Here is a 24229-nt window from a genome sequence, read left to right as displayed (position 1 = left end):
TGCGCTGCCTGCAGGGCCTCCGGAGCTGACGGAGGCACCCTCTGCTATCCAGGGTAGCTGGCGGGGAGCAGGTTGGGCTACATCGCTCCACTGGAGCATGGGCCCGAGATCCTGACTTGGTGAAGAGGGAAATGGGTGAAGAGGGACCTTCGCATACCCAGTCTTATCCTTTCCCTTGTGGGAGGTTGGAGACCGCCTTGCCCCGCCTTCTTGGTTGGAGCCACGGATGGGGACCGGTGCTGGCCAGTGGACGGTCCCAGTGGGGTGCTGTGTACCGAGGTCACAGTACTCAGCGCCGAGTTAGAGTGTTGCTCTAGGACTGGGGTAAGGGCCGACTCCATAAGGAGTGCTCTTAAATGAATATCATACTCCTTCTTAGTCCTTGGCTTGAAGGACTTGCAAATTTTTCATTTCTCAATAAGAGAAGTGCCCTTCACCCATGCAAAGCAGACAACTGCTGTGTGGATCACTAATGGGCATAGGCCTCTTGCAGCAACCACAGAGCTTAAAGCCTGGGGACCGGGGCATGCCCCGTCCTGAAGCAAAGTCCTGTTCGGGACCTATGAAGTCTCTAACTATAGCTAAGGGATTTATAAACATTAACAGAAAATTATATACACTATGTACAAACCAGTTATCTCTTGTATTAAACAAGCAGCAACAGCACTAACTGAAGCTGCAACAATTCCAGCACTGTCACTGGCAGCAAGAAGGAACTGAGGGTAGGGGGGAACTGGCAGTGCCCTATATACTGCAGCATGTGTGTGCCACTCCAGGGGGCGCCAGAGCTGATCCCCTACGGATACTGCTGAGGGGAAAAAGCTTCCGGCACCGGTGCACGTGGTGAACACACATACCTAAGTTGAATGGACATGAGCAAGCACTCGAAGAAGAATTTAGAGAATTCTCTTTTTTACTAGAAAACAAAGCATCCTAATTTGTTATAAACATTTTCTGTGTTTAAAAAAAGGTATAGAAGTTAACATACGCATACTGTACTGTGATGCAGAGATACCAAGTTTTAGGCTTGATGATTAAACACACGCAAACTCTCTCCAGCCCAGGCTCATGCTGTTACTTACCAACATTAAAAATATAATTAATCTATTACATCAATTCTTAGTTTGTTGGACACCCTTCGGGGCAACTTATTGCAGGATATTTAATATCACTCCATACAGTACTTTCTTTAAAAATTATTTAAAAATTAGGGACCAAATTCTGCACTTATTTTTAACCTGTCCAATCTTACTGGTGTCAATGGCATTCCTGTGAGTGTACAATCTGGGGTTATTTAATGTGTCAAAAACACTAATTGTTTTGAGCTGCTAAGAGGAAAATTTAAGGCTTTAAACCAGGGCTCCTTCAAAATGTTAACATTGGGAATTAAAGGCTAAGGAGGTAGAGAACAGAACTGAAGATACCAGAGAGGAACTGGTTGTCATACAACCTATTTGGCCAGAAATATCAGGAACTGCAACATCCTGAAAAATCTGGCAGTGTGGGCTGATAGCTGCAGAGCAGCAGTTTTCAGTTTTTGAGCTGAGCCCCCACTTTGAGTTGCGCCACCCCAACCAAGCCAAAAAGAGGTGAGTTAGGGGGTGGAAGTGGCAGTCCCTCCCCGAGCCCTGCTGAGCTGAAGCCCGAGCCACTGAGTGTTCCTCTGCGCCCCCCTAAGGGGGCATGCCCCACAGTTTGAAAACCTCTGCTGTAGAGTGTGCAAACATATGAACAAAGCCAGTTTGGCAACTTCCTAGGCTGCTAAAGATTATAAACTTTGTAGACAAAAAATAAAAAACTGTACTATGGGCCTACTCCTTCCCAGTGAAGTCAATGGCAAATCTCTCATTGACTTCAGTGGTTTAGGATTGGGCCTTTAATCCCTGCAGTTAGGAGCAGAGTTTTGCATTATTTTCTACTAATAACCTTTAGCCAGCCAAAGAAATGGCAGGAAGAGCATTGAAGATAAAACACTCTATACCTAAAGAGTTGGTACAATGTGAAGTCTCGACAAGTGTATGTGGGGGTAGGCTTGAGCACACACATCTGAAAAGAAACCCCAGTAGAACATGATTTTTTCATTTCAAGAATATCATTAACAGTCTATTAGTTTACTCTGCTATGTGTAATGTGATAAAACTCAATTTAACAACAGGCAATCAAAATCACTTTAGAAATGAAGTTTAGAGAAGAATCTGAAATGTAATCACAGAAATAATTGCACAGGTACTGGATTAAATACTTTTGATTTTCTTCTACAACATATTTCAGCTCCTAATTGTTTTCAATTGTCTGGGATGGCATCAAGCACTTATGAATTCATCACAAAACTTAAAAAGAATCTGAACATGACTACCCTGGTGTTTAAACCTTTTAGATTTACAATATGAAATGAACTGGTCAATTAAACACGTAACTTCTTGAATAAAACATGCATAAATTAAACATAGCATACACGCATGCTTTATCTTCACTAAAATTATTCTTGAGCTTGAAAATGATGTACCATGTTCTCTTCTTCTGTGTAAAATAAATAGATTAAGAATAGACAAGGCAGATGTTCCATTTATTTTTGGTGGTACAAGTTGAGAATATTTCACTACCTTTACTTTATCCACAACTGGTTTGTTTTCATCAGGATCAGGTTCTCTTTGTCCCAGTGAACCAGCCAGGAGGTCTAGGGCATTGTCTTGCTCTTTCCCACCCTAACAAAATGTAAATATATTGAAGAAAACGTATGTCACAAAAAATCTCCATTTAAACAAGGTATAATAAACACTAACTTTATCCAACACAAAGTCTACTCTGCCTTTGAAATACCATAAATAAAATTAATTGCAATGTAGTGACAACAGTTGGAAAATTATTGGATGTTCAGAGTAAAGGGAAAAGATAACTTAGAGTAGGCAAGTGGAGTAGAGATTTATTTGGCATTCGTCTGCTACAAGCAAACCAGTTCTAATTTAGGACAACATCTACACTAGAAACAGTTTTAAAATGGATCATCATAGCAAGCATGTGCTACCTCATTCTGCCAATGGTATGACTACACAGCAATAAATAGACCTGCAGCACAAATGTATCTGGCCTGGGTCGGCTGACTTGGACTCATGGGGCTTGGGCTGAAAAATGCAGAGTAAACGTTTGGGGTTGGGCTCCAGCCTGAGCTCTGAGACCCTCCCTCCCCTCTCCTTGCGACCTGAATGTCTACACTGCACTACAACGTTAGCCCCACAGCCTGAGCCTGAGACTCGGTGCAGCAGGTTTTTGACTGCAGTGTATAGGTAGCTGCTAAGCAAGTGCCAGTTGGACAAGTTAAAATTCTCTGGCTGTTTAATGTTTCCATTAACATTTGAAAGGTTTTCTTCCTTCCAGAACGTGCTGTCCTTTGCTTATACATGTAGGTTTTACCTACTGAAAACTATAGCTTCTCAGTTAAGTTTATTTTCTTAACAAAATGTGAGCCACAGGAGTTTCTCCAATATAGCCGTTAAAATAGACTGAAACAGAAGTGGGAGCTTTCACTGCACCAGCCAAGGAAGGAGTTGGGGATATGTAAGAGCACTGCTTACCCTAGCCAAGGAGAGCCCTCCTCTGCTTACAGCAGGAGGGGAAGCAGCACTCTTCCCCATTAACCCTTACTTTTCCTGCTGTTCCTGTAGAAGTGATTTGTCATGATGACAAGTATAGTATTCTACTTTTACTTGCATTTTTTGCCTCAACCCCACCTGCAGAGGCCTCACAAAAATCACAGAACCTCATGGTCCTGCGAGGGTACACCATGGGGATCTAGCTTGTATTTTTATTTAGCTGACCAAACATAGGGTTAAATTCTGGCAGACATAAGAGGGAAAAAAAAGCATAACAAGCCTCAAAATTGTGCACATACACTGCAAAAAAATAACGTGAATGTATGCTCCTATTCTGGCCAAGACCAGTCCCTCTCACAGATCAGTTATAAAATCTATTCCAACTCAGAGCTGAAAGGGGGCTATTCAAGACTATTGCTGAGTCTTGCATTAACATGTTTACATACACAATCACAGCCCATGACTTCTAGGTCACATCTAATTATGCCTTCCATGTTTCTCAAGGAACCAGAAAAGGGATGGACAACTTACAGCATTCATTCCTGGTGCTGGCCAGGGGGTTTCTGGAATGTGCATATATGCAACATAAGCCAAAATTTGGGCCATAGTGCAAAACTGTACACAAAATGCAGAAGCCTAGAATTCTTTTCCAGAGAAAAATCTATCTTCTTAATAGCCAGTTTCAATAGTAAAATGGTTCAATTTTACAACAGGGTCCACCATTAAGAACTACTCTAAAAAGATCTCCTGTTTCCTTCCTCTAACAGGTTTTAGTATGAACATCACCATCAACAACAATGAATGCTGCTTACTGGGGTAGCAGCTGGAGGAGCTGCTGAGTGCACTGCAGAAGCTGTGGTGGAGGAGACAATTTCTTCAGAGGCAGCTGGGGAAGATTTAACAGCTGTGGATTTCTAAAATAAAAAAATGTTGTTACCAGTGTATATACTACTATAAATATACATAGGAAATCCCAAGTTTCTGGGACGCACAACTGTTTTATTTTCATCCTGTACAGTGCTCATCTGGGACTTGATTCTTCTAACATACTGTATCTATTTCAGCCTAATTTACTCCCTTCCCCATCCCCATTAGAGGGCATAACCGTTCTCAAGAAGTCATTTAAACTTATGTTTTCTACATTTCATACCTCAGAAGTAACTTGTCCAACTCTCCATTAAAATTAGTGGGTGAAATCCTGACTTCACTGAAGTCAATGGGAACAATCATACTGATTACAATGGGTCTAGGACAGGGGTAGGCAACCTATGGCACGCGAGCCAAAGGTGGCACGTGAGATGATTTTCAGTGCCACTCAAACTGCCTGGGTCCTGGTCACCGGTTCAGGAGCTCTGCATTTTAATTTAATTTTAAATGAAGCTTCTTAAACATTTTAAAAACCTTTATCTACTTTACATACAATAGTTTAGTTATATATTATAGACTTATAGAAACCTTCTAAAACCTTCTAAAACCGTTAAAATGTATTACTGGCATGCAAAACCTTAAATTAAAGTGAATAAATGAAGATTCGGCACACCACTTCTGAAAGGTTGCTGACCCCCGGTCTAGGACTTCACCTCACATGTCTAAATCCTCTAGATTGCTTTGAAAAGTCTCAATGATTGTGTTACCAATGCAATCATCTGTTAAATTAGACACAACAATAAAACACACCCCAATTTTTCTCATAATTTAAGAAAGCCTGGGCCTGTTTTTTTCCTTCTACATTTACTATAAAAATCATGGAAAATACAAGTTATTTAAACAACTTGAATATAAAACAGAATAATACAAATCAAGTAAATTCAGAGATCTTACGTTAGGTGTAGCTAGTGGTGCAGACGGTAATGTTGCTGGGGAACTGGAAAATTCCTTTGACAAAGCATCCAAGAGATCACTTTCACTCATGGACTACAATTAAAAAGAAATGACACCAGCTTTTTTATACTTTCTGTTTGAAATCTGTTGATTGCTCTGATTATACCTGCATAATGTAGAGAGTCAGAATACAGCTAAAAACTTAAAGAAATAGGAAATCTTTTCCTTCTCTGTTTAAGGAATGACAAATGGAAAAGTGAAAGATTTTCTGAATATTTACTCACTGACCTGGGTTTCTTCTTTAGATTTTGGCAAGAGTGGTTTTCCATCTTTATCCTACAGAGAAAACACTGGTTAACAAAGTAGTTCTCTATGATCACGAAACACAAGTCTTTTGGTAACAGGGGGTTCAAAATATACAAAATGTTATTACACTGCCTCTCCTCCTCCCGCCCCCTACTCCTCTTTTTATTTATTTATTTATTTTTTTAAACAGCCATTGGTCAGGCTTTTGACAAAAATGGGGTTTCAGGAATTTAAAATATAGTTCTACCCTGAAAGAGACTCCAAAAATGTCATTGTGAGCTTCCATGCTTACTGTCTCTCCATTGCCATATCAAATATGCTCAGTTTGCAAATGAAAGCCTAACTTGTAGCCCTGCATAATCACTCCAGAATTTAGGGTCAAGGAGGGTAATTTCCTCACACATCAGCAACAAAGGGTTTTGCAGGCCTCATTTATGCCTGTGCAACCCTATCATCATCAGATTATGTCCTTGGTGACATTTGCAAAAATCCCATCAGTTTGACTGGGTTACAGCGAGGTAATTGATTGGAACTTAATAATTATTCTTTTGAAGCACAAATAGTAAATAATCCAATTCACCCCTCTCAGGCAGAATTATTCACATTTGGGTGCATAAAGCTAAACCACCTTTACCCGTATTTAGATGTCTAAATAAAAGTTTCCAGTATTCTGATATGCTGATGAACCACAAATTACAATGAAGTCATTCATTATGTATTACTGTAGTGCCTGAAGCAACATCCAAGAACGAAGAAAGGGGTGCAAAGAATACAGAAACATATTAAAAGGAATTACCTTTGCTTCTATTAATCTGTATTCAGGAGGGATAGTTTCTTCATCTTCACCCAGTTTCTCTCGTTCTTCTTGTTTAGCTTTCTCCTAAGGGGGAAAACAAAAGTGGAACATTTCTTACATACTGCGTGTGAGCAAGTTTTTGAGACTCTCCCAGTACAACATCATTGTAGGCAGATGTTCCCTTGCAAATGCAGTTTAATTATCAGGCAAAATCTCATGCTTTCTTCTGATGAGTCTTAAGTCTGATTCTCCACTCACTTATTTCAATATAAAATGAGGAGTAATTCCATTCATTTTAATAGCATTATATTTGGTATAAAACTGATAAAAGTAAATATGACAGTAAGTATAAACCAACAACAAGAAAAATACCCATGGGCCTTGATTCTGTTCTCTGTATGAAACACACTAACAGCTCCCTTATTCAGGGCTGCAAGGGGCAGGATTAGGCCTAGGGAAGCAGGGGAGGTAGCTGGGGCAGAAGGCAGAAGGCTGAGAGTTCCCATGAGCCGGGGTAATTCGCCACCAGCTATCTTTGGCTGCTTTAAGTAATACCTGACCCAGAGGTCATAAGGTTTTACAGGTTTTTAAGGTTGACAGAAAAATTGTGAAGATGTCCAACAGAGTGAAAGATCCTTCTAGTAATATATTGAACCCTGTTGTTTCAATCATAGAACACCTTTACAAACAAATGTAGCTATACATTTCATTCCTTCCTTTGTCTTTATGTTCGAAACAAGGGGGAAATTTACTTAAATAATAAACCAGCACAAAATCTTAATTTTGGTTTCTTTTAAGGGACTAATTGATTTTTTTGTTGCTGTGTGAATGTAGAAAGGATACTGTGTTACCAAATATTTCATTCTTAAGGTATGTATGCATGCCTAAAGTGAATTTACAAAAAAATCACTTTTAAATCACTCTGCACTAATTTATACTAATAATTTTGTGAAACTACCTCCAAGTAGCACCCTGGAACCTGCATATTCACCACTCTGATATGACTACGATATGTTTTGTACAAGTATGCCTTGTGAGGTATCATTTTAAAAGTCTTGATCTGTTGAACATAAATATCATGTTGAATTATATGTACTATCTTTGTATGTGAAGTTCTGAAGGACTGCTATATGTGCTACTGAAATATGTTCTGAGGTTGGAAAATGCCCATAGCAGGCCTTTCAGTTGCAACAAATCAGATAGGTGTTGATGGCCAATAAAAAGGATCCACTCTCCCGGGGACTCCTCAGAGAAGGCAAATACGCCATGGGGACGGACTAACCCACGTCACAGCAAGGATCTTTCTAGCAGCGAGAAGAAAGTATAAAAGAGAGGCAGTGACCTAATCATAAAGAAAGAAATACCAAACCACAATCTTGTCCTGGTTATGGGAGATTTTAATTCCCAGATCAGAAATGAAAGAAGAGGTTGGGAAACAATCATCAGCTCACATGCAACTGGAATGACAGACAATGACATAAGACTTATTGTTTTCGGCACAAAATTCAAGTTTAGCATCTGCAATTCTTTCTTCCAACATAAAAACATACACACAAAGACACGGATTTTCACCAAATGGCCGTACACAAAATGAGATCAACTATATCTGTGTTAGTCAAAGGTGCAGAACATCAGTGTTAGACACAAGCGTATTCAGAGGAGCAGATATAGGGAGTGATCACTATTTGCTGAAAACAAACAGCAAATTGAAGTTTAAAGCACTTAAAAAGAAAACACAGACTCAGATTATACAATACACAGAAACTACAAGATTGCGGGATACGAAGAGTACCAGATAGAGGTAAAAAGGCCCTTAAAGATCTTGAAGAAAACGGAGTGGAAAAATACTGGGATCTTTTCAAAACAGCTATGCTAGAAGCAGCTGAAAAGATAATTGGTAGAAAGAGAGGAAGCAATAAAGAACAGTGGATCTCAGAAGAAACACAGAAAAATATAGCCAAAAGAAGAAAACAAAAGGCTCTAGTACTACAACATGGGACTGAAGAAACGAAACAAACCTACAGTAACTCCTCACTTAACGTTGCAGTTATGCTCCTGAAAAATGCAACTTTAAGTGAAACGATGTTAAGCAAATCCAATTTCCCCATAAGAATGAAAAGGGGGGGAGGGGAGGGCGGGGTTTAGGTTCTAGGGAAATTTCTTTTTGCCGTACAGTACAGTACTTTAGTTGAGAGGTGCCCCCACCTTACCCCACACAGGCACAGCCCACTGGCACTAGAGACAATGAGGCAGGCAAGGAGGCTGAAGGTGCTGTAGGCTAGAAACACGTTGCGCAGCAGCAGCAGCTTCCCCTACTCTGCAAGCACCAGGGGTGGGGAGCTCAACCCTCGGCCCACCCACTCCACCCCTTCCCCCAAGCCTCTTCTTCTCCCCCTTCTCCTCCTTTACTTGGCTTGCAATGTTCAGAGGGGCAGGAGGGAGGGGGGAGGAGCGAGGACTCAGTGCACAGGCTTCCCCCTCCCTCCCCTGCCTCCTGCCCATGGCAATCAGCTGGTTTGCAGCGTTTGGGAGGCAGAGGAGGGAGGGGGAGCCTGCGCGTCGAATCCTCGCTCCTCCCCCCTCCCTCCTGAATGCCACAAGCCAGCTGATTGCTGTGGGCAGGAGGAGGAGGGGAAAGGCGCTGATCCGCAGCATCTGCCGGCGGGTGGGAGGCGCTGTTGGGGGGCATAGGAGAGCTGATAGGGGGCTGCCAGGTGTGGACAACGCAGGCAGTCAAACGACATTACAGCGAAGCATTGCACAACTTTAAATGGAGCATGTTCTGTAACTGAGCAGGGACGTAACATCGAAACAACGTTAAGCGAGAGGATGTTAAGTGGGGAGTTACTGTACAAGAACCTTGACAAAACAGTAAAGAAACAATGCAAAAGAGATAAGCAAAACTGGATAGAAAGTAAGGCTAGTGAAACTGAAGAAAGCAGGGGAAATAATAAATAATAATTGGAGATATACCTATCTCCTAGAACTGGAAGGGACCTTGAAAGGTCATTGAGTCCAGCCCCCTGCCTTTACTAGCAAGACCAAGTACTGATTTTTGCCCCAGATCCCTAAGTGGCCCCCTCAAGGATTGAACTCACAACCCTGGGTTTAGCAGGCCAATGCTCAAACCACTGAGCTATCCCCCGCCCCGATACAAGAACAGTCTACACGATCCTGAAACAGTTAGCATAATACAGATCAAAATTCAGAAATCCCCCAGAGAAAGGGAAACAAGGAGAAAGTCTGAAAACACAGGCGGAACAAGAAAATAAATGCGTTGAACACTTCAAAGAAGTGCTAAACCAACCAGAACCAATTACAAGACTGGAATTTAACAATGATAAACCACTAGACCTAGATATAGATGTATCTGAGGTAAAAATCTAAGTAGTAAAAAAAGCATTTCAGAAGCTGAAAAACAACACCTAGGTTTGGATGACATTCATCCTGAGATGCTTAAAAATGGAGGTGAAGACACGGAATCAGTCATCTGTTCACTGTGCAACAAAATATGGACGGAAGAGAAAGTGCTGGAAGAACGGACCCTCGGTATCATAATCAAGTTACCAAAGAAAGGTGATCTAAACAATTGTTCAAATTGGAGGGGAGTAACACTTCTATCTGTCAAAGGTAAAGTATTAGCAGCAGCCCTCCTGAACAGAAAGAAAGGAAAGATGGATACCATCCTACTTGAACAACAATCTGGATTTAGACAAGTGAGATCATGCACAGACACTATTTTCACCCTGAGATGGATTATTGAGAACACAACTGAATTCCAAGGCAGTCTTGCCAATTTTGTGGACTTTCAAAAGGTATTCATTAGTGTAAACAGAGAAAAAAAATGGGGGAAATTGTGGAACAATATGGAAATCCAACCAAATTAATTAACATTATGAAGGCATTCTATGCCAACTCAAAATGCTGCATTAAAATGGAAAATGGATTGAGCAAGCCATTCAGCATCAAGACAGGTGTAACGCAGGGGTGCGTCCTGTCTCCCTTTTTGTTCATGCTAGTCATTAACTATGGATTAAAACAATGTGATAGTGATACATATGGCCTAAAATGGAACAATTCAAGGCTATTTGATCTAGACTTTGCTGATGACATCGCTTTTATCAATGAAGATGCCAACAAACTACTTCTTTTACTTGATTTAAGCATTTTTGTAATGGAGAAGATGGGTTTAATACACAATGCAAAGAAATGTAAAGTCATGTTAATGGGGAATATAGGGACAGAAATCAAAATTGAAGAAGAGAAACTGGAGAAGGCAGACAATTTTACGTATCTTGGAAGTACCATCAACCAAGATGGTACTAGTTCTGAGGACATAAGAAGAAGAAGAATCAAGAGGCCAAACGCTGCATTTGGAAGACTCAAAAACATCTGGCAACTAAAAAGCATCTCCCTCCAGACAAAACCAAATGTGTACAAAGCAATAGTTATTGCCATCACAACATATAGCAGTGGGACATGGCAACTTATCAAGAAAAGAGACGCAAAAGCTGGATGAATTTCATCACAAATGTCTGAGAAGACTGTTGGGAATAACATATAGAGATAGGAAGATGAATGAAGAAGTCAGAAAAATGACTGGACAAGGCACCCTCTCACAAATAATCTACAAAAGAAGACATCAGTGGCTGGGACATGTGCTGAGAATGGAAAAAGAATGCTTAGCAAATACCGCCCATGAATGGAAACCAGAAAATGCAAGAAGAAAGAGAGGAAGACCGCGAATAACATGGAAACGAACAGTTCTGAACAACAACAAGCACCTCTACATGAAATGAGAAGATTTGGAGAGAAGGGCAGTTGACAGGCAAGGATGGCAAATGTGGATGGCCTAATGTGCAGCAAAGCACGGAATGGACTAAGGCAGGGGTAGGCAACCTATGGCACGTGTGCCAAAGGTGGCACGAGAGCTGATTTTCAGTGGCACTCATGCTGCCCGGGTTCTGGCCACCAGTCTGGGGGGCTCTGCATTTTAATTTAATTTTAAATTAAGCTTCTTAAACATTTTAAAAACCTTATTTACTTTACGTACAATAGTTTAGTTATATATTATAGACTTATAGAAAGAGACCGTCTAAAAATGTTAAAATGCATTACTGGCACGTAAAACCTTAAAGTAGAGTGAATAAATGAAGACTCAGCACACCAATTCTGAAAGATTGCCGACCCCTGGACTAAGGTCTATGGTAAAGACATCATCGCTTAGCCTCTTCCCCCCCACATCTCAACACCTGAAAGATCATCTGGAAGACACTGACTTTGAACTAGGGAGATTGGACCCTCTTTCAGCCTGGGACCAGTCTGTGTATTGAGGAACTGTAAGCTGCCTGTGCCATCTAGGGTGGAGACGGATTCAAATCTTGCTACTCTGTTTAAATTAGAATTAAGACTGCAAATTTAGTTTTATTTCTTAGGTAACCAACTTTGATCTCTATGCCTGCTACTTATAATCACTTAATATCTATCTTTCTGTAGTTAATAAATCCATTTTATATTTTACCTAAAACAGTGTGGTTTTAGTTGAAGTGCTTGAGGAATCTCAGCTCAGGTTACAAAAGCTGGTGCTTGTCCACTTTCCTATGAACATGTGGTGAACTTATTAATGAGTTTGCACTGTCCAAGGGACCCTTGAGCAATGCAAGACAGGGTATTTCTGGGGTGCAAGGCTGGGGAACTGGGGGGAATTGGCTGAAGCCTCTCTATAGATGGTTCATGAGTGGCTGGGAGATCATTCATGTAACATAATTGGGCGTGTCTCTGCCTGTGGATGGCTGTGTAAGTGCAGTGCCTAACAGAGACTTGTAGCTAGACATCAGCATCACAGTGTGACAGACAGCCTAGGCTGATGGGTTTGGAAAGCTCAGCAGTCCCACAGTCTAAGGATCCCTTCACAAGTTTCTAAACTGAATTCCCTCTATTGGTTTAAACAGGAAGTTCTGCTTAAAAATAGATGGCAAAATATGGCCCACTGTAAATGGTTTACAACATAACTCAAGAGAACTACTTTTACAAAGTGTTTTTTGAAGGCCTGGCTATTTTAATACCTTCACTTTATCCACAGCAGATTTGTTTTCTTCTGGGTCAGGCTCTCTCTTTCCTAGACTACCACACAAGGCTTCCACTGCCTCATCTGACACATGTCCAGCCTACAAAAGCATTAGATGTTATTAGACACAACTGCAGTTTTATTGACGTTAAGCTGTTTTTGAAGAAATGTATTCAGAATTTCTAACTACAGATTATAAACACAATTTTACTTTGCAACCAACATATATACAAAACAAGAAGATACAACTATCCATACTAATAAATTCAAAAATTATAAATAGGGCCCTACCAAATTCTTGGCCATGAAAAATGCATCATGGACCATGAAATCTGGTCTCCCTGTGCTATCTGGCTATTATAGGAGGGTCACGGGATTGCCACTTACTTCTGTGCTGCCTTCAGAGCTGAGCAGCCAGAGAGTTCCAGAGCTGGGGATGGGTTGAGGCACCCCAGCTGGGGACTGCTACCATATGCTGGGCTCTAGTTGCTAGTCCCAACCTAGCTGGAACTTCCTCTTCCTCTGCATGGGCACTCCCAGGGCCAGGTCAGACCCACCTCTGGGAACCACCCCCAGTTGCAGGAACCTCCCAGGCTGCTGGCTTGGAGCCCAGCTCTGAAGGCAGCACTGCTGCCAGCAGCAGCGCAGAAGTAAGGATATCAATACTGCAACCCCCTACAATAGTCTTGCAACCCCCATCCTCAATTTGGGTTGGGACCCCTACAGTTACAATACCGTGAAATTTCAAATTTAAATATCTGAAACCATGAAATTTAACATTTTTAAAATTCTATGAATGTGAAATTTACCAAAATCAACTGAGATTTGGTATGGCTCTAATTATAAATTGCCTCTCCCCATAAAGTGTGTCACTGCAGCACAGATCCTCTAGGACTTTGGCAGAGTGTTCTCCAGGTAGACATGATTAACAACTAGACACTTCCACAAGTTTTGATTTATATACTCCATGACCACAGAGGTAGGGAGGTCTGCCAGTAATATAGTCTTCCCAAATACATAGGACAGCAGTTGTTTTTTTTCATAAAATGTTTTATGATGTTTATCTTTACTGGCAATAAAAAGTTCATAAACAGCATCATCTTAAAAAGACTTTAGGAAAGCATTTGAAGCACATACTCTCAAGCATAGCGAAACAATTGTCTGTTTCGAGAAAAAAATGCTAGGGGGCATCAGAAGAGTTCAAATCCCAGGTATCCCTTCAGAAATTCAATCTATATCATACAGATAAGCCATGACGAGATTATTCTGAAGTACTTGACTGTGAAGTCTGCAATAGTATCCCACAAAAAGTCATACTTCTCTAACTTTTCACTGAACAGCTTTGAGCTTTCACTTTAGCACCAATTCCGATTCTCTACAGGTTACTCACTGAAGTAGTAGTTGATGGAGCTGATGATTGCACAGTAGAAACTGCAGCAGAGGAGACAACTTCCTCCGCAGGAGCCTTTGCAGGTGCAGTAACTGCAGGTTTCTGAAAGAAACAAATGCAGTGAACTTCATTAATGCACTGAAGCACAAAGCAACGAAAATCAGAAAGAACATGGAGATATAAACCTTTCAACAGAATGCAACAGAGAACAGCTCATGGAGAAAATAAAAGTGAGGAGATATTTCTTGGAAGAGAATATTATGGGATACAGAAACCAGAGAACCATGGACTTTTTTTAAGTGTTCCTCTATCCTAAAATTGTCCAGTGACAGTGAAATTGAACACTGAATATTAAAAAGATTTTTTTTTTTTTTACTTAAGATCAAAGAAGACTTACTTACCTTAGATGTGTCGGTGGGTTTAGATGGTTTAGATTGGGCTGCAGGTGGCGCAGGACAGACAAAGTCTTTTGAAAATTCATCAATAAGATCAGATTCACTTACAGGCTGCAATACAAAATGGACACAAATGTGGTACAGAGTGACTGATACAATTGTTTTTATTTTACAAAAATTCTAAATTAACTTGCTTGGTCAGCACCTTTTAAATTTTAAAATATACTACGTATGCATAGTTAATAAATATTTATTGAGAAAATCCTTTCTAGAATTTGTTCAGTTTTGTAATTAAAAATGATTTTTTACTGGAATAGCATTCCATTTTAAAAATAGTTTACAGTGTTACCAAAAAGCAAAGTATAACTTATTTCATGAGAGGATTCTAAGCTTTTAAAAGCAATAGCATAAATTACTTAGGCTATGTCTACTCTGTGCAGTCTATACTGACATAGCTACAGTAATGTAGCTATGCCAGCATAACCCGGTAGCATAGGTGCAGCTTATGGTGAGGGAAGGTATTTTTCCATTGCTATGGAAACAGTATCTCCTTGAGTGATAGTAGCAGGGTTGACGGAATCATTCTTCCATCACCCTAGCTGCATCTACACTGGGAGTTAGGTCAGCATAGCTATGGTGCTCAGGGGGGTGAATTTTTCACACACTGATGCCGTACCTACATTGAGTGTAGATTAGGCCTAACATTTAGTATTACAGTATGCTACACCTCTACCCCGACAGAACGCAGTCCTCGGGAGACAAAAAAATCTCACCGCATTATATCAAACTTGCTTTGCTCCCCCTCCCCGTTCCTTGTTCCCTGACCACCCCCTCCAGAGACCTCCATCCCTAATCACCCCCCGGACCTCACCCAACCCCCCTGCTCCCTGTCCTGACTGCTCCAACCCCTATCCACCCCCCCACCCTCCCACAGGCACTCACCGGCAGTGGCGGGAAGTGGAGCAGACCAGCCCCAGCCCGCTCCACTCCGCCGCCTCCCAGCCGCAGCGCTCCACTTCCTATCCCCAGTGAGTCCGTGTCACTGGGGGGTGGCTGGGGAAAGGTCCTGCACTCACCTGCGGCGGGAAGCGGCGCGCCACGGCTGGGAGCTGGCGGAGTGGACCTGGCTAGGGCTGGGCTGCTCCGCTTCCCGCCACCGGTGAGTGCGGGGAGGTTGAGGAAAGGACGCCCCACTTACTCACCGGCTGCAGGAAGCGGAGCGCTGCAGCTGGCGGAGTGGAGTGGGCTGGGGATGGGCTGCTCCGCTTCCACCACTGCTGGGGTGAGTGCAGGGGGGGAATCCCTTCCCCCAAGCCTCGAGCGACACAGCTGGGGCCAGAGTAAGCGAAGCTCCCGGCCCCCCGCTAATCCCCCAGGCCACTCTGGGTCTGCGGGGCCCCCAAAAGTGCCCTACCACAGCTCCTGCCCCCCAGACCCTGGGGGGGACCCTCTGCCCCTTATCGAACCCCTTGGACCTGGCCTGGCCCAGCACCCTTAACATGCTGCTCAGAGCAGCGTGTCAGAGCTTTACCGCCTTGTATGTGAACCTGTGTTATATCAGGTCGCTTTATATCTGGGTAGCGGTGTATTATAATATTTCAAGTACAGATCATGTATTGATAATGGGAGGAATATGGTATCAGCATTTATTAGCATGCATGTAAGGTCTTTCTTTTTTTTTTTTTAAATGTTTTGTCTGCATATCTTTTATCTTAAGAATAAATGTGCTTACTCAGAAAGAGCTGTGTGGTAACATATACCTCCAGCTATTACATTGTGTATCATCTTTGAAGAGAAGGCAAAAGAAGCCTGCTTAAACTGGGGATATCATAGTATAGTCAGGGGACTCTGCAGCCTGGAAATATCCCAGCCTGGTCAGGCGGGAGAGAGATGTATGTCTCCACCCAAGAGAGACATGACACCCGAGGCACCTCTGTGGAGCCTAGAGTGGGTGCTGTTGGCGGACCACAGTAAAGGGGGAATACAGATGTAGTTGCCCAGAACTGCGAAGCATTTCAGTATTACTCAAACAAACATTCACATGATCCACCTACAGACCAATAATATTCAACTTCAATATCAGAGAGAGATGGCCAGAAAGTAAAAATCAGTTACACTTATACAGCGTGTAAACAAGTGAATCTATAAATAGGGACCAAGACTGTGTAGTTATACTAGGAACACAGGAGAATAGAGGACAAAAAGGAAAAACAAAACCAACCAACAGGAAACCACCAGGATATCTAGTGACAATCGTATAATACTGTTACTTTTCTAACCTTAGGCTTTTCTTCAGGTTTTGGCAATAATGGTTTTCCATCTTTATCCTGCAGGGAAAAACATAAATATTGTTCTTAGTTTTTTTTTCTATTATTACAAAACATGGCTTCCATGCCAGCAAACAATTGCAAGTTTAAGTTATTTGCAATGGGAAAGGTATCTAAACAAGTACACACCCAGGAATTAAAGAAAACAAATGAAAATACACATTAAGCAAAATCTGTGCCATATCACATTTGATGACATGCGCTAACAATACAGAATTCCACGGCCACAGCATTTTATGGTACAGGGTAGGAGCAGCAGGTCTCCTCACCCCCATCCATGGGATCTGCCAACAGAGGGAGGCCACAGAAACTGTGACGAGGCACAACGTGATCCAGAATATATTTCAATACTATTCTGGCAGGCCATTCCTGCTACAGCATTTAAGCTTTCATTTACAGAAAACATTTATTCCCAGATTCTCTGCTGCACCAACTTTTTACTCAGTGCAGCAGAGAGGAGAACATCTGGGAGCCTGTAATGGCTTCCTGAGTCTCAGGGCCCATACATGCTGGCTACAGGACCACTGTAGGTTAGAGCAAACCTAACCAAACAACAGCTGGCAATGGTCTTCAAGGAACTGTATGCCAAGTGGGGAAAGTAGGAACCCATCTCATTTTGGCCACACCACTGACATATTACGCGCCATTCAAACACAGACACCTAGGCCAGGGAAGGGGTGATATAGGAACCTGGGTATACTGGCTCTGCATCATCTCAAAGAACCCCCATATCAGGGGAATTCTCAGCTGGTCAGATACTGCTGCAAGACCTGAGTGGCAAAAAGGAGCCAGAACACTGCTGAGAATCTAGCCCTGAGGCCAGTCACCACTGCACTACTTCAGTTTTATGCTGGATTAACTCAGTATCAATTTAAAACAAGAGATAACTCAATAGTAAGATAGGTCCTAACTTTGTAGTCTTTATGGCTCTGAAGAAAATCTTCTGAATGTCAACTTATTTAGGTCCGCTTCCCAGGTCTGCAATTAGATACACTGAAAGTTTCTGAGAGGTAAAAACTGCTCCATTCAAAATGGAATGCGCTACTACTGAAACCTAATGATGAGAGTTGAAATGTATACATTGTTAACTGCATCAATATTGACAATTTTGAACACCTCTCCTTCTCTGCGTGCGCCCATCAGTAAAATGTGGATAATACTTCTCTATTGTGTTTGCCAGGACTACACGAATGAGCCCCACAGACATTTAGATGAATAAATAGATATTTATTTATAGATATAAGTGACACGTCCTGTTATAAATGGTGCTTCTGGCACTTTCCATGAGAAACTATTCCAAATATATGCCAATATTGTTTGCAAGTCTACATGTTCCTTTCCTCAACATCCATCACGTTATTCTGAGGGACAGCGGAGAGTTCTAAGTGAACCCTCAAGGAAGGGGAAAGGGCTGTGGGGGGGATACAGGAGCCATCCAGGCAGGGTGCATTCAGAGTTAGTCATTAATAGAGTTCCACCACTTTTTACTTTCCCCAACTTCATTGCCTGCCTGTGACACAACCACAAAGCTAGTCAGACACCTATAATTTATATGAGGAAAGTAGAGATGAAAAATTACCATTGCCGGTTTCAATCTGTATTCTGGAGGGATTGTATCATCACGTTCACCAGCCTTGTTTATTTTTTTCTCTTTAGCTTTTGCCTGAAGAAAAGGATACATATACAGATGAACAGAAATTCCAGGAAAAAACACCAACAGTCCCTCTTCAATAAAGAGGATCATTCCAATCTAAATTTTCTAAAAGGTACCACAGTCAGATTAAGCCATTCTATGCTTTGACAGCCTTTATGTTCTATTCATGCCAAATTTAGGTTAAAAAAACCCATTGTTTTGAAATTAACACTAGTGTAGTGTTACACTTCAAACACAACCCAAAGACACAGAGCAGAGACATAAATGTCCCTGGCCACTGCCTCAACAGGCCTTTAGGGGGCACAGTACAAAGCTCCCAATTCTCCTGGCAGCCTCCACCACCCTGGCCACATCAGCAGCAGAAAGAGATAAAGGGTGAGTATGATCGTATCCCCTTCTCCACTGAGCAACCACCTGGGGACATGGAGTCCCAGCAGCGCACCCTTTAATGACTCCAGAGTCCTTCCATGAGCTCCAAAACACTCAGCTCTTCTAGAGGCCCTCCCACAATGACTCTAGACTCTCCTGCCAGTCAGCTTTTCTGACGTCACATCATGCCTTCTATCAAGTTCAGAACTAGCACAAGCACTCCAGACACCTTCAACAGCAACTAATTTGCCATTGCCTTTCTGTCACTCCCCTGCTTTATGCACTTACTGAATATGGAGAAGGGATAAAATAATGTAAAGCTAATAGGCGAGTGGTATTAGATGTAAAGATAAAACTCAAAACATGCAAGGAATAAATACCAAATGAGCACTAAAGTTAAGAGACATTGAAGAGATTCAGGCTAAATACAAAAACAACAGGAAAAAAGTCAGACAAGAACTATTTACAAGAGAAAATGCTATTAATTGTAACTCTCCCCTCCCACCCTAAACCCAACAACTAGAGTTAAAGGGAAAAATAGTCAGAGAAAAGAATGGTTAGAAATATATTTAAGTGTAACTGACAAGAAGCACTCCAGTCATTACTCTGTCCCCTTCTCTGGTAGGCTGTATCCCATTTCTACTCCCTTTGTCTGTTTTTTGTCACTTAAGTAAGTTCTTATAGTGATCTATATCTTATAGTGATATAGTGCTGATAGCTGATAATACAGTCTAGCTTGAGAGCATGCTTAAAGAACTGAACATGAAAAGCAGTCAAGTCGGATTAAAAATGAACCAGTCGAAAACAAAATATATGAGATCAGATGTTCTGCCAAGAACCCAAATAACTCTTGGAGGAGAGCAGATCCAAGAGGTCAACAAATACGTTTATTTGGGCCAGGAAGTCAACATGCACCATGATCAGAAAGGCGAACTGTCGTGCAGAAAAAAAGCTGGATGGTGCGCATTCATCGACATTAGGGACATCCTCCAAGGAAACATCAGCAAAACAACTCGTGCAAATCTTTTTAACTCAACCGTGCTTCCAGCGATGCTATATGGCAGTGAAACATGGTCACTGATGAAGACTGAAGAACATCAATTGTCTATCACACACAGGGCAATGGAACGAACATTTTTGGGCATTTCGCTCCGCGATCACATTCCTAATGAAATAATTAGGCAGCAGTCTGGAATGTGAGACATTGTTGAAAGCAGGCTCAGCAAAATGCGGTGGGGAGGGAGATGTGGCCTGATTCAGTGACAACAGATGGACTGCAGCTATATCTGAGTGGTATCGGCGAGAATCGAAACGGCCAGGCAGTCAGCCTCCAAAGAGGGGGGATGATTTCCTAACAAGGAGACATGGACAAGCATGCCGAAGGATGGCCAGAGCGAGAGAAGACTGGAAGACGTGTTGTGATTGGCTCAGTCTTAACTGATGAAGGGCCGACAGTCTACATAAGTAAGTTCTTTGGGGTATGGATTATTCTCCTCTTACGCATTTGTACAACATCCAGAAAAATGGAGTTTGGGGAGCTGTTACAATATACATTTAATTATACCTCTGAGACTTCTACAAGGGAAGAAAGGTCTTCTTTGGGTTCAGGTTCTGGTGCACCGAGAGTATCAGCAAGGGCATCTAGTGCATCATCACTTATTGCTGCCTAGATTAAAAAAAATGTGCAAATCATATTGTGATTATTCATAAAAAGGCACAGGGTTTACTTTACATGTGTCTTCCTCTATACTCTGCAGGGAGCTAAGCAGCGTGCTAGTAAGTCTACGCTCAAAAAGAGATAAAATGGCATTTTTAATTTCTGCTCTGCTTCACCACATTTCTTTAACATGAGAGGGCAGCAAATGGCAAACTCTGATCACACCAGCAGCTTTTAATCAAACTAAAAACTTCTTCAAAGATAGGAAAGCAGAGACCCAACACTACATTACATTGTCTCTCCAGATATGAGAAGGAAAGGTCAGTTTTATGAATACAAGGACATGAAATTATCCTGATATTAAAAGCATCCCACACAACTAAAAAAACCAAGCTCATTTTTGTAACCAGCTCTCATACTATGTTTACCGGGCCTATGGGAGCCCTGCAGATGATTCCATAAGCAGAATTATTTGACCCTCGCAGGCCCAATCCTATAACATGCAGAGAACACCTTCTGAGAGGCTCTCAGCACCTGCAATTCCCGTTGTACTTAATATGTTCAACAGAATTTCAACTGAAGCCGAGGATGTTCAATGTCTTGCAGGATCAAGCCCACATTTTGGCATGAAGTATGTTAAATACAGATATATCATAATTAAATTAGTCAAAAAAGAGAGCATCTATACCTCTTCCAGTTTTGGTTTCTTCTCCTTAGGAGGAGCTGAACTCCTGACTGAACTTGTTGACTGTGCTTGTACAATTTCTCCTTCTGCTGTTGGCTTCTGTTATGTAAGGAGAAAACGAAATGTTTGGTTACTGGGAAAATTTGCAAAAAGTGTAAAAACGGTAAAGTTAAAAAATTCTCAGTTAGCAAAATGAATACCTCTTTAAGAGTTGTCTTCTCCTCTCCAGGAGTAGAAGTACTGCAGGTAAAATCAGATGACAAAGCATCTGCAATATCATCATCTGTCATTGGTTTCTAAACAGAAATTGCATAGTAGATTATGGTTAACATACAAAGGTCAAGGGCTGTCAAAACCTAGTTTATAATTCATGTGCGCTGTGTGCTTACTGAAGTAGCAATATGTATTTAAGGGGCCGTTGTTATACTTTTGTCTCAGAAAGAAACACACCTACACGTCACATCAAAATGCAGCCTTTCGTTTTCTTTTAGGTATAAACTTATAGTGAAATCAAACTCTAGTCCAGGGATCGGCAACCTTTGGCACATGGCCCATCAGGGAAATCCGCTGGCAGGCCAGGACGGTTTGTTTACCTGCAGCGTCCACAGGTTCGGCAGATCGCAGCTCCCACTGGCCGCAGTTCGCCGTTCCAGGCCAATGGGGGCTGTGGGAAGCAGCAGCCAGCACATCCCTCAGACCACACCACTTTCTGCAGCCGCCATTGGCCCGAAACAGCAAACCACGGCCAGTGGGAGCTGCTATTGGCCGAACCTGTGGACAGTGCAGGTAAACAAACCATCCCAGCCCGCCAGCAGATTTCCCTGACGGGCCGCGTGCCAAAGGTTGCTGATCCCTGCTCTAGTCTAAAGGAATGACAGTCCACCTGTGGAACTTTTTGCCAGCAGATGTTGCGAAGGCCAAGACTATAACAGGGTTTAAAAAAGAACTAGATAAATTCATGGAGTATTGGTCCATCAATGGCTATTAGCTGGGATGGTGTCCCTACCTTCTGTTTTCCAGAAGCTGGGAATGGGCAATTTGGATGGATCACTTGATGATTACCTGTTCTGTTCATTGCTTCTGAACCACCTGACATTGCCCACTGTCGAAAGACAGGATACTGAGCTAGATGGTCTGACCCAGTATGGCTGTTCTTATGACCATGCTAAGCACACAGATTTAAGCATTCTTTGCCACACAAAGTACTCAAGGATTTCTGCATCCAGAACTGTCAATAGCTAGTCTAATATTATCAGGTTCAATTTCTCAAAAGTATTTGGTTTAGTTGTTTCAACTTCTTTCAGTTTTCCAAGACCATCTATGTTAATTAAAAATTCTGTGTGAGAACTCCAGAAGCTTTCTATTGACTTCAACAGGAACTGCATGTGGTCAGCACCTCTTGGAATTTGGCATTTTCTGATGTCAGAAGAAGTTAATTAGAACTTTCCCAAGAACCGGATGATGACTTATTTTTACCTTTTGAGATGTAAATCTTACCTGAGGTGGTGGTTCTGTTTTTTCTGGGGGTACAGCTTGGTCATCTCCTTTACCCTGAAAGAAGAGTTATTTCTGTGGTGAATGGAAGATAATCCCAGTATACAAGCAGAACTCTATTGCATGTCTTATTTTGCTCACTTTACTTACCTCCAATAATTTTTTGTACCCTGGAGGTATAGAACCCTCCCGTTTACCCAGTTCTTCAATATATGCAGAAGAACATGAATCCTGCAACAAAAACAAGAAGTTAATGTTGTATTAATGTTTGTTGAAACCAAAATTTAAGTTACTAATTTACAAAGATAACTATATAAAGTGACATTCTACCCTGTAATAAACTGGCCTTCTCCCCAGTTCACAAAGAACCCACTGCCACACCCAGAGTCTCTTTCCAGGCAGTTTTATTCTTCCAACACAGGCAAAATTAACAAAACTAGTTCCTCAGCCCACCCCGGGCTACAGCTCCCAGTGCACTGTCCCCTTTGCCTCTTTGTCCTTCCTTCAGGAATCTTCCATGCTCTGGTCGCTGAGCACCACATCACCCAGAGCTTTTTCCCCCAGCAGGTTCCCACTTCCTCCTCTCCTTGCGAGACTGCCTGCTGCTCTTAATTCTTGCAGCTTTCTGGCTCTGACTCATCAAGTGTCTCCCCCTTGCCCAGGTACCCTCTTTTAACTCTCATTGAGGTCAGCTGACCAGTCACAGGTGTACTGTCCTGCTCCCTCGTCAAGGGGCCAGCCACCCTGTGATATACTCACTAATGATACTTCTGAGAAAAGAGAGAGAGAGTCAAGTACAATAAATGGTCAATCTCAATCTTTTAATGTAGATACAGATAAAATGTGAATTTTACATATTTTTGGAAACACCTCTGTCTACTCCACTCCCTTACTTCTCCATTACCCTCCCCATCAACTGCAATTGCAACCGCTCTTCTCCCCGCACATCCACATTTAGAAATGATCATTGTCTCAGATTCCTAATGCTCCACTATGTGACAAATAAAAAAGTAAGTACAGAGAATTCCCTTCACTTATCCAAGCTTTTTTCTCTCCCCTTTCAGCAACTTTGATAAAAACATGTTCTTTTGTAAATCTGTCAGACAAGCCCATATTTGGTGACCAATTCAAATAGCAAATTGGAAAAAAGTTGCTAACACTTCACCATTGTGTTCTACTGTAGATCTATAGTTGCAACATTTCTTAACAGCTAAAAACAACACTAGTATTGTGTGGGAGGCATTCCTTATGTTTTACAGAGAAACTGTGAATCTGTTTCAAATGTTATGGGATCACAGGGATAATTACTCAGCCCATATGATAACAAGTGACGTAAGAAATTCAATACCGTAATTTCTGGGCCAGCGTAGACTGGACTGGGAGGAACATGTTGTTCAGGTCCTCCTAGCGTATCTATCAGGTCATCTAAGGCCTTATCTACATCAGACTAGAAAAATAAGCAGACAGTTATACAAGTTTAGGCACTGCACAGCATGTAAAGATGTATCACAATGTGTAGCATTAATGTAAGTCTGCAAAGAAACAGAAAAAGACAAAAAAAAATCTCTCTCTTCTTAAACCTAAGGGGAGAGCAGGGGGAAGGAAACAGGATCCTTTGCAGAGAACTCCTGGAAACCCAAACTAGAAACTTGCTCTGAATCAATACAAGTTCAACAGA

At 41.9% G+C, this 24229-nt stretch overlaps 1 protein-coding gene across 5 annotated transcripts in view; it reads right to left on the bottom strand.

The window, feature by feature from the left end:
- CAST (calpastatin) overlaps window positions 1-24229 on the bottom strand; it is a 96337-nt gene that overhangs the window by 16923 nt on the left and 55185 nt on the right. For all 5 annotated transcript variants that reach the window (XM_039543404.1, XM_039543406.1, XM_039543405.1 and 2 more), the window contains 16 exons: window positions 23900-23998; window positions 22702-22782; window positions 22555-22608; window positions 21258-21353; window positions 21061-21156; window positions 20280-20381; window positions 18272-18355; window positions 16645-16692; window positions 14372-14476; window positions 13971-14072; window positions 12579-12680; window positions 6514-6597; window positions 5700-5747; window positions 5412-5504; window positions 4403-4504; window positions 2604-2705 (listed from right to left, as the gene is read on the bottom strand). In XM_039543404.1, coding sequence (XP_039399338.1) covers window positions 2604-2705; window positions 4403-4504; window positions 5412-5504; window positions 5700-5747; window positions 6514-6597; window positions 12579-12680; window positions 13971-14072; window positions 14372-14476; window positions 16645-16692; window positions 18272-18355; window positions 20280-20381; window positions 21061-21156; window positions 21258-21353; window positions 22555-22608; window positions 22702-22782; window positions 23900-23998 — 1398 coding nt within the window. The remainder of the gene's footprint in view (window positions 1-2603; window positions 2706-4402; window positions 4505-5411; window positions 5505-5699; window positions 5748-6513; window positions 6598-12578; window positions 12681-13970; window positions 14073-14371; window positions 14477-16644; window positions 16693-18271; window positions 18356-20279; window positions 20382-21060; window positions 21157-21257; window positions 21354-22554; window positions 22609-22701; window positions 22783-23899; window positions 23999-24229) is intronic.

The sequence above is a fragment of the Mauremys reevesii genome, linkage group 6 (assembly GCF_016161935.1).
Source record: "Mauremys reevesii isolate NIE-2019 linkage group 6, ASM1616193v1, whole genome shotgun sequence".
Taxonomy (NCBI): domain Eukaryota; kingdom Metazoa; phylum Chordata; order Testudines; family Geoemydidae; genus Mauremys; species Mauremys reevesii.
The sequence above is the reverse complement of the archived record's forward strand: the minus strand, read 5'-3'. Positions and strand labels throughout refer to the sequence as shown.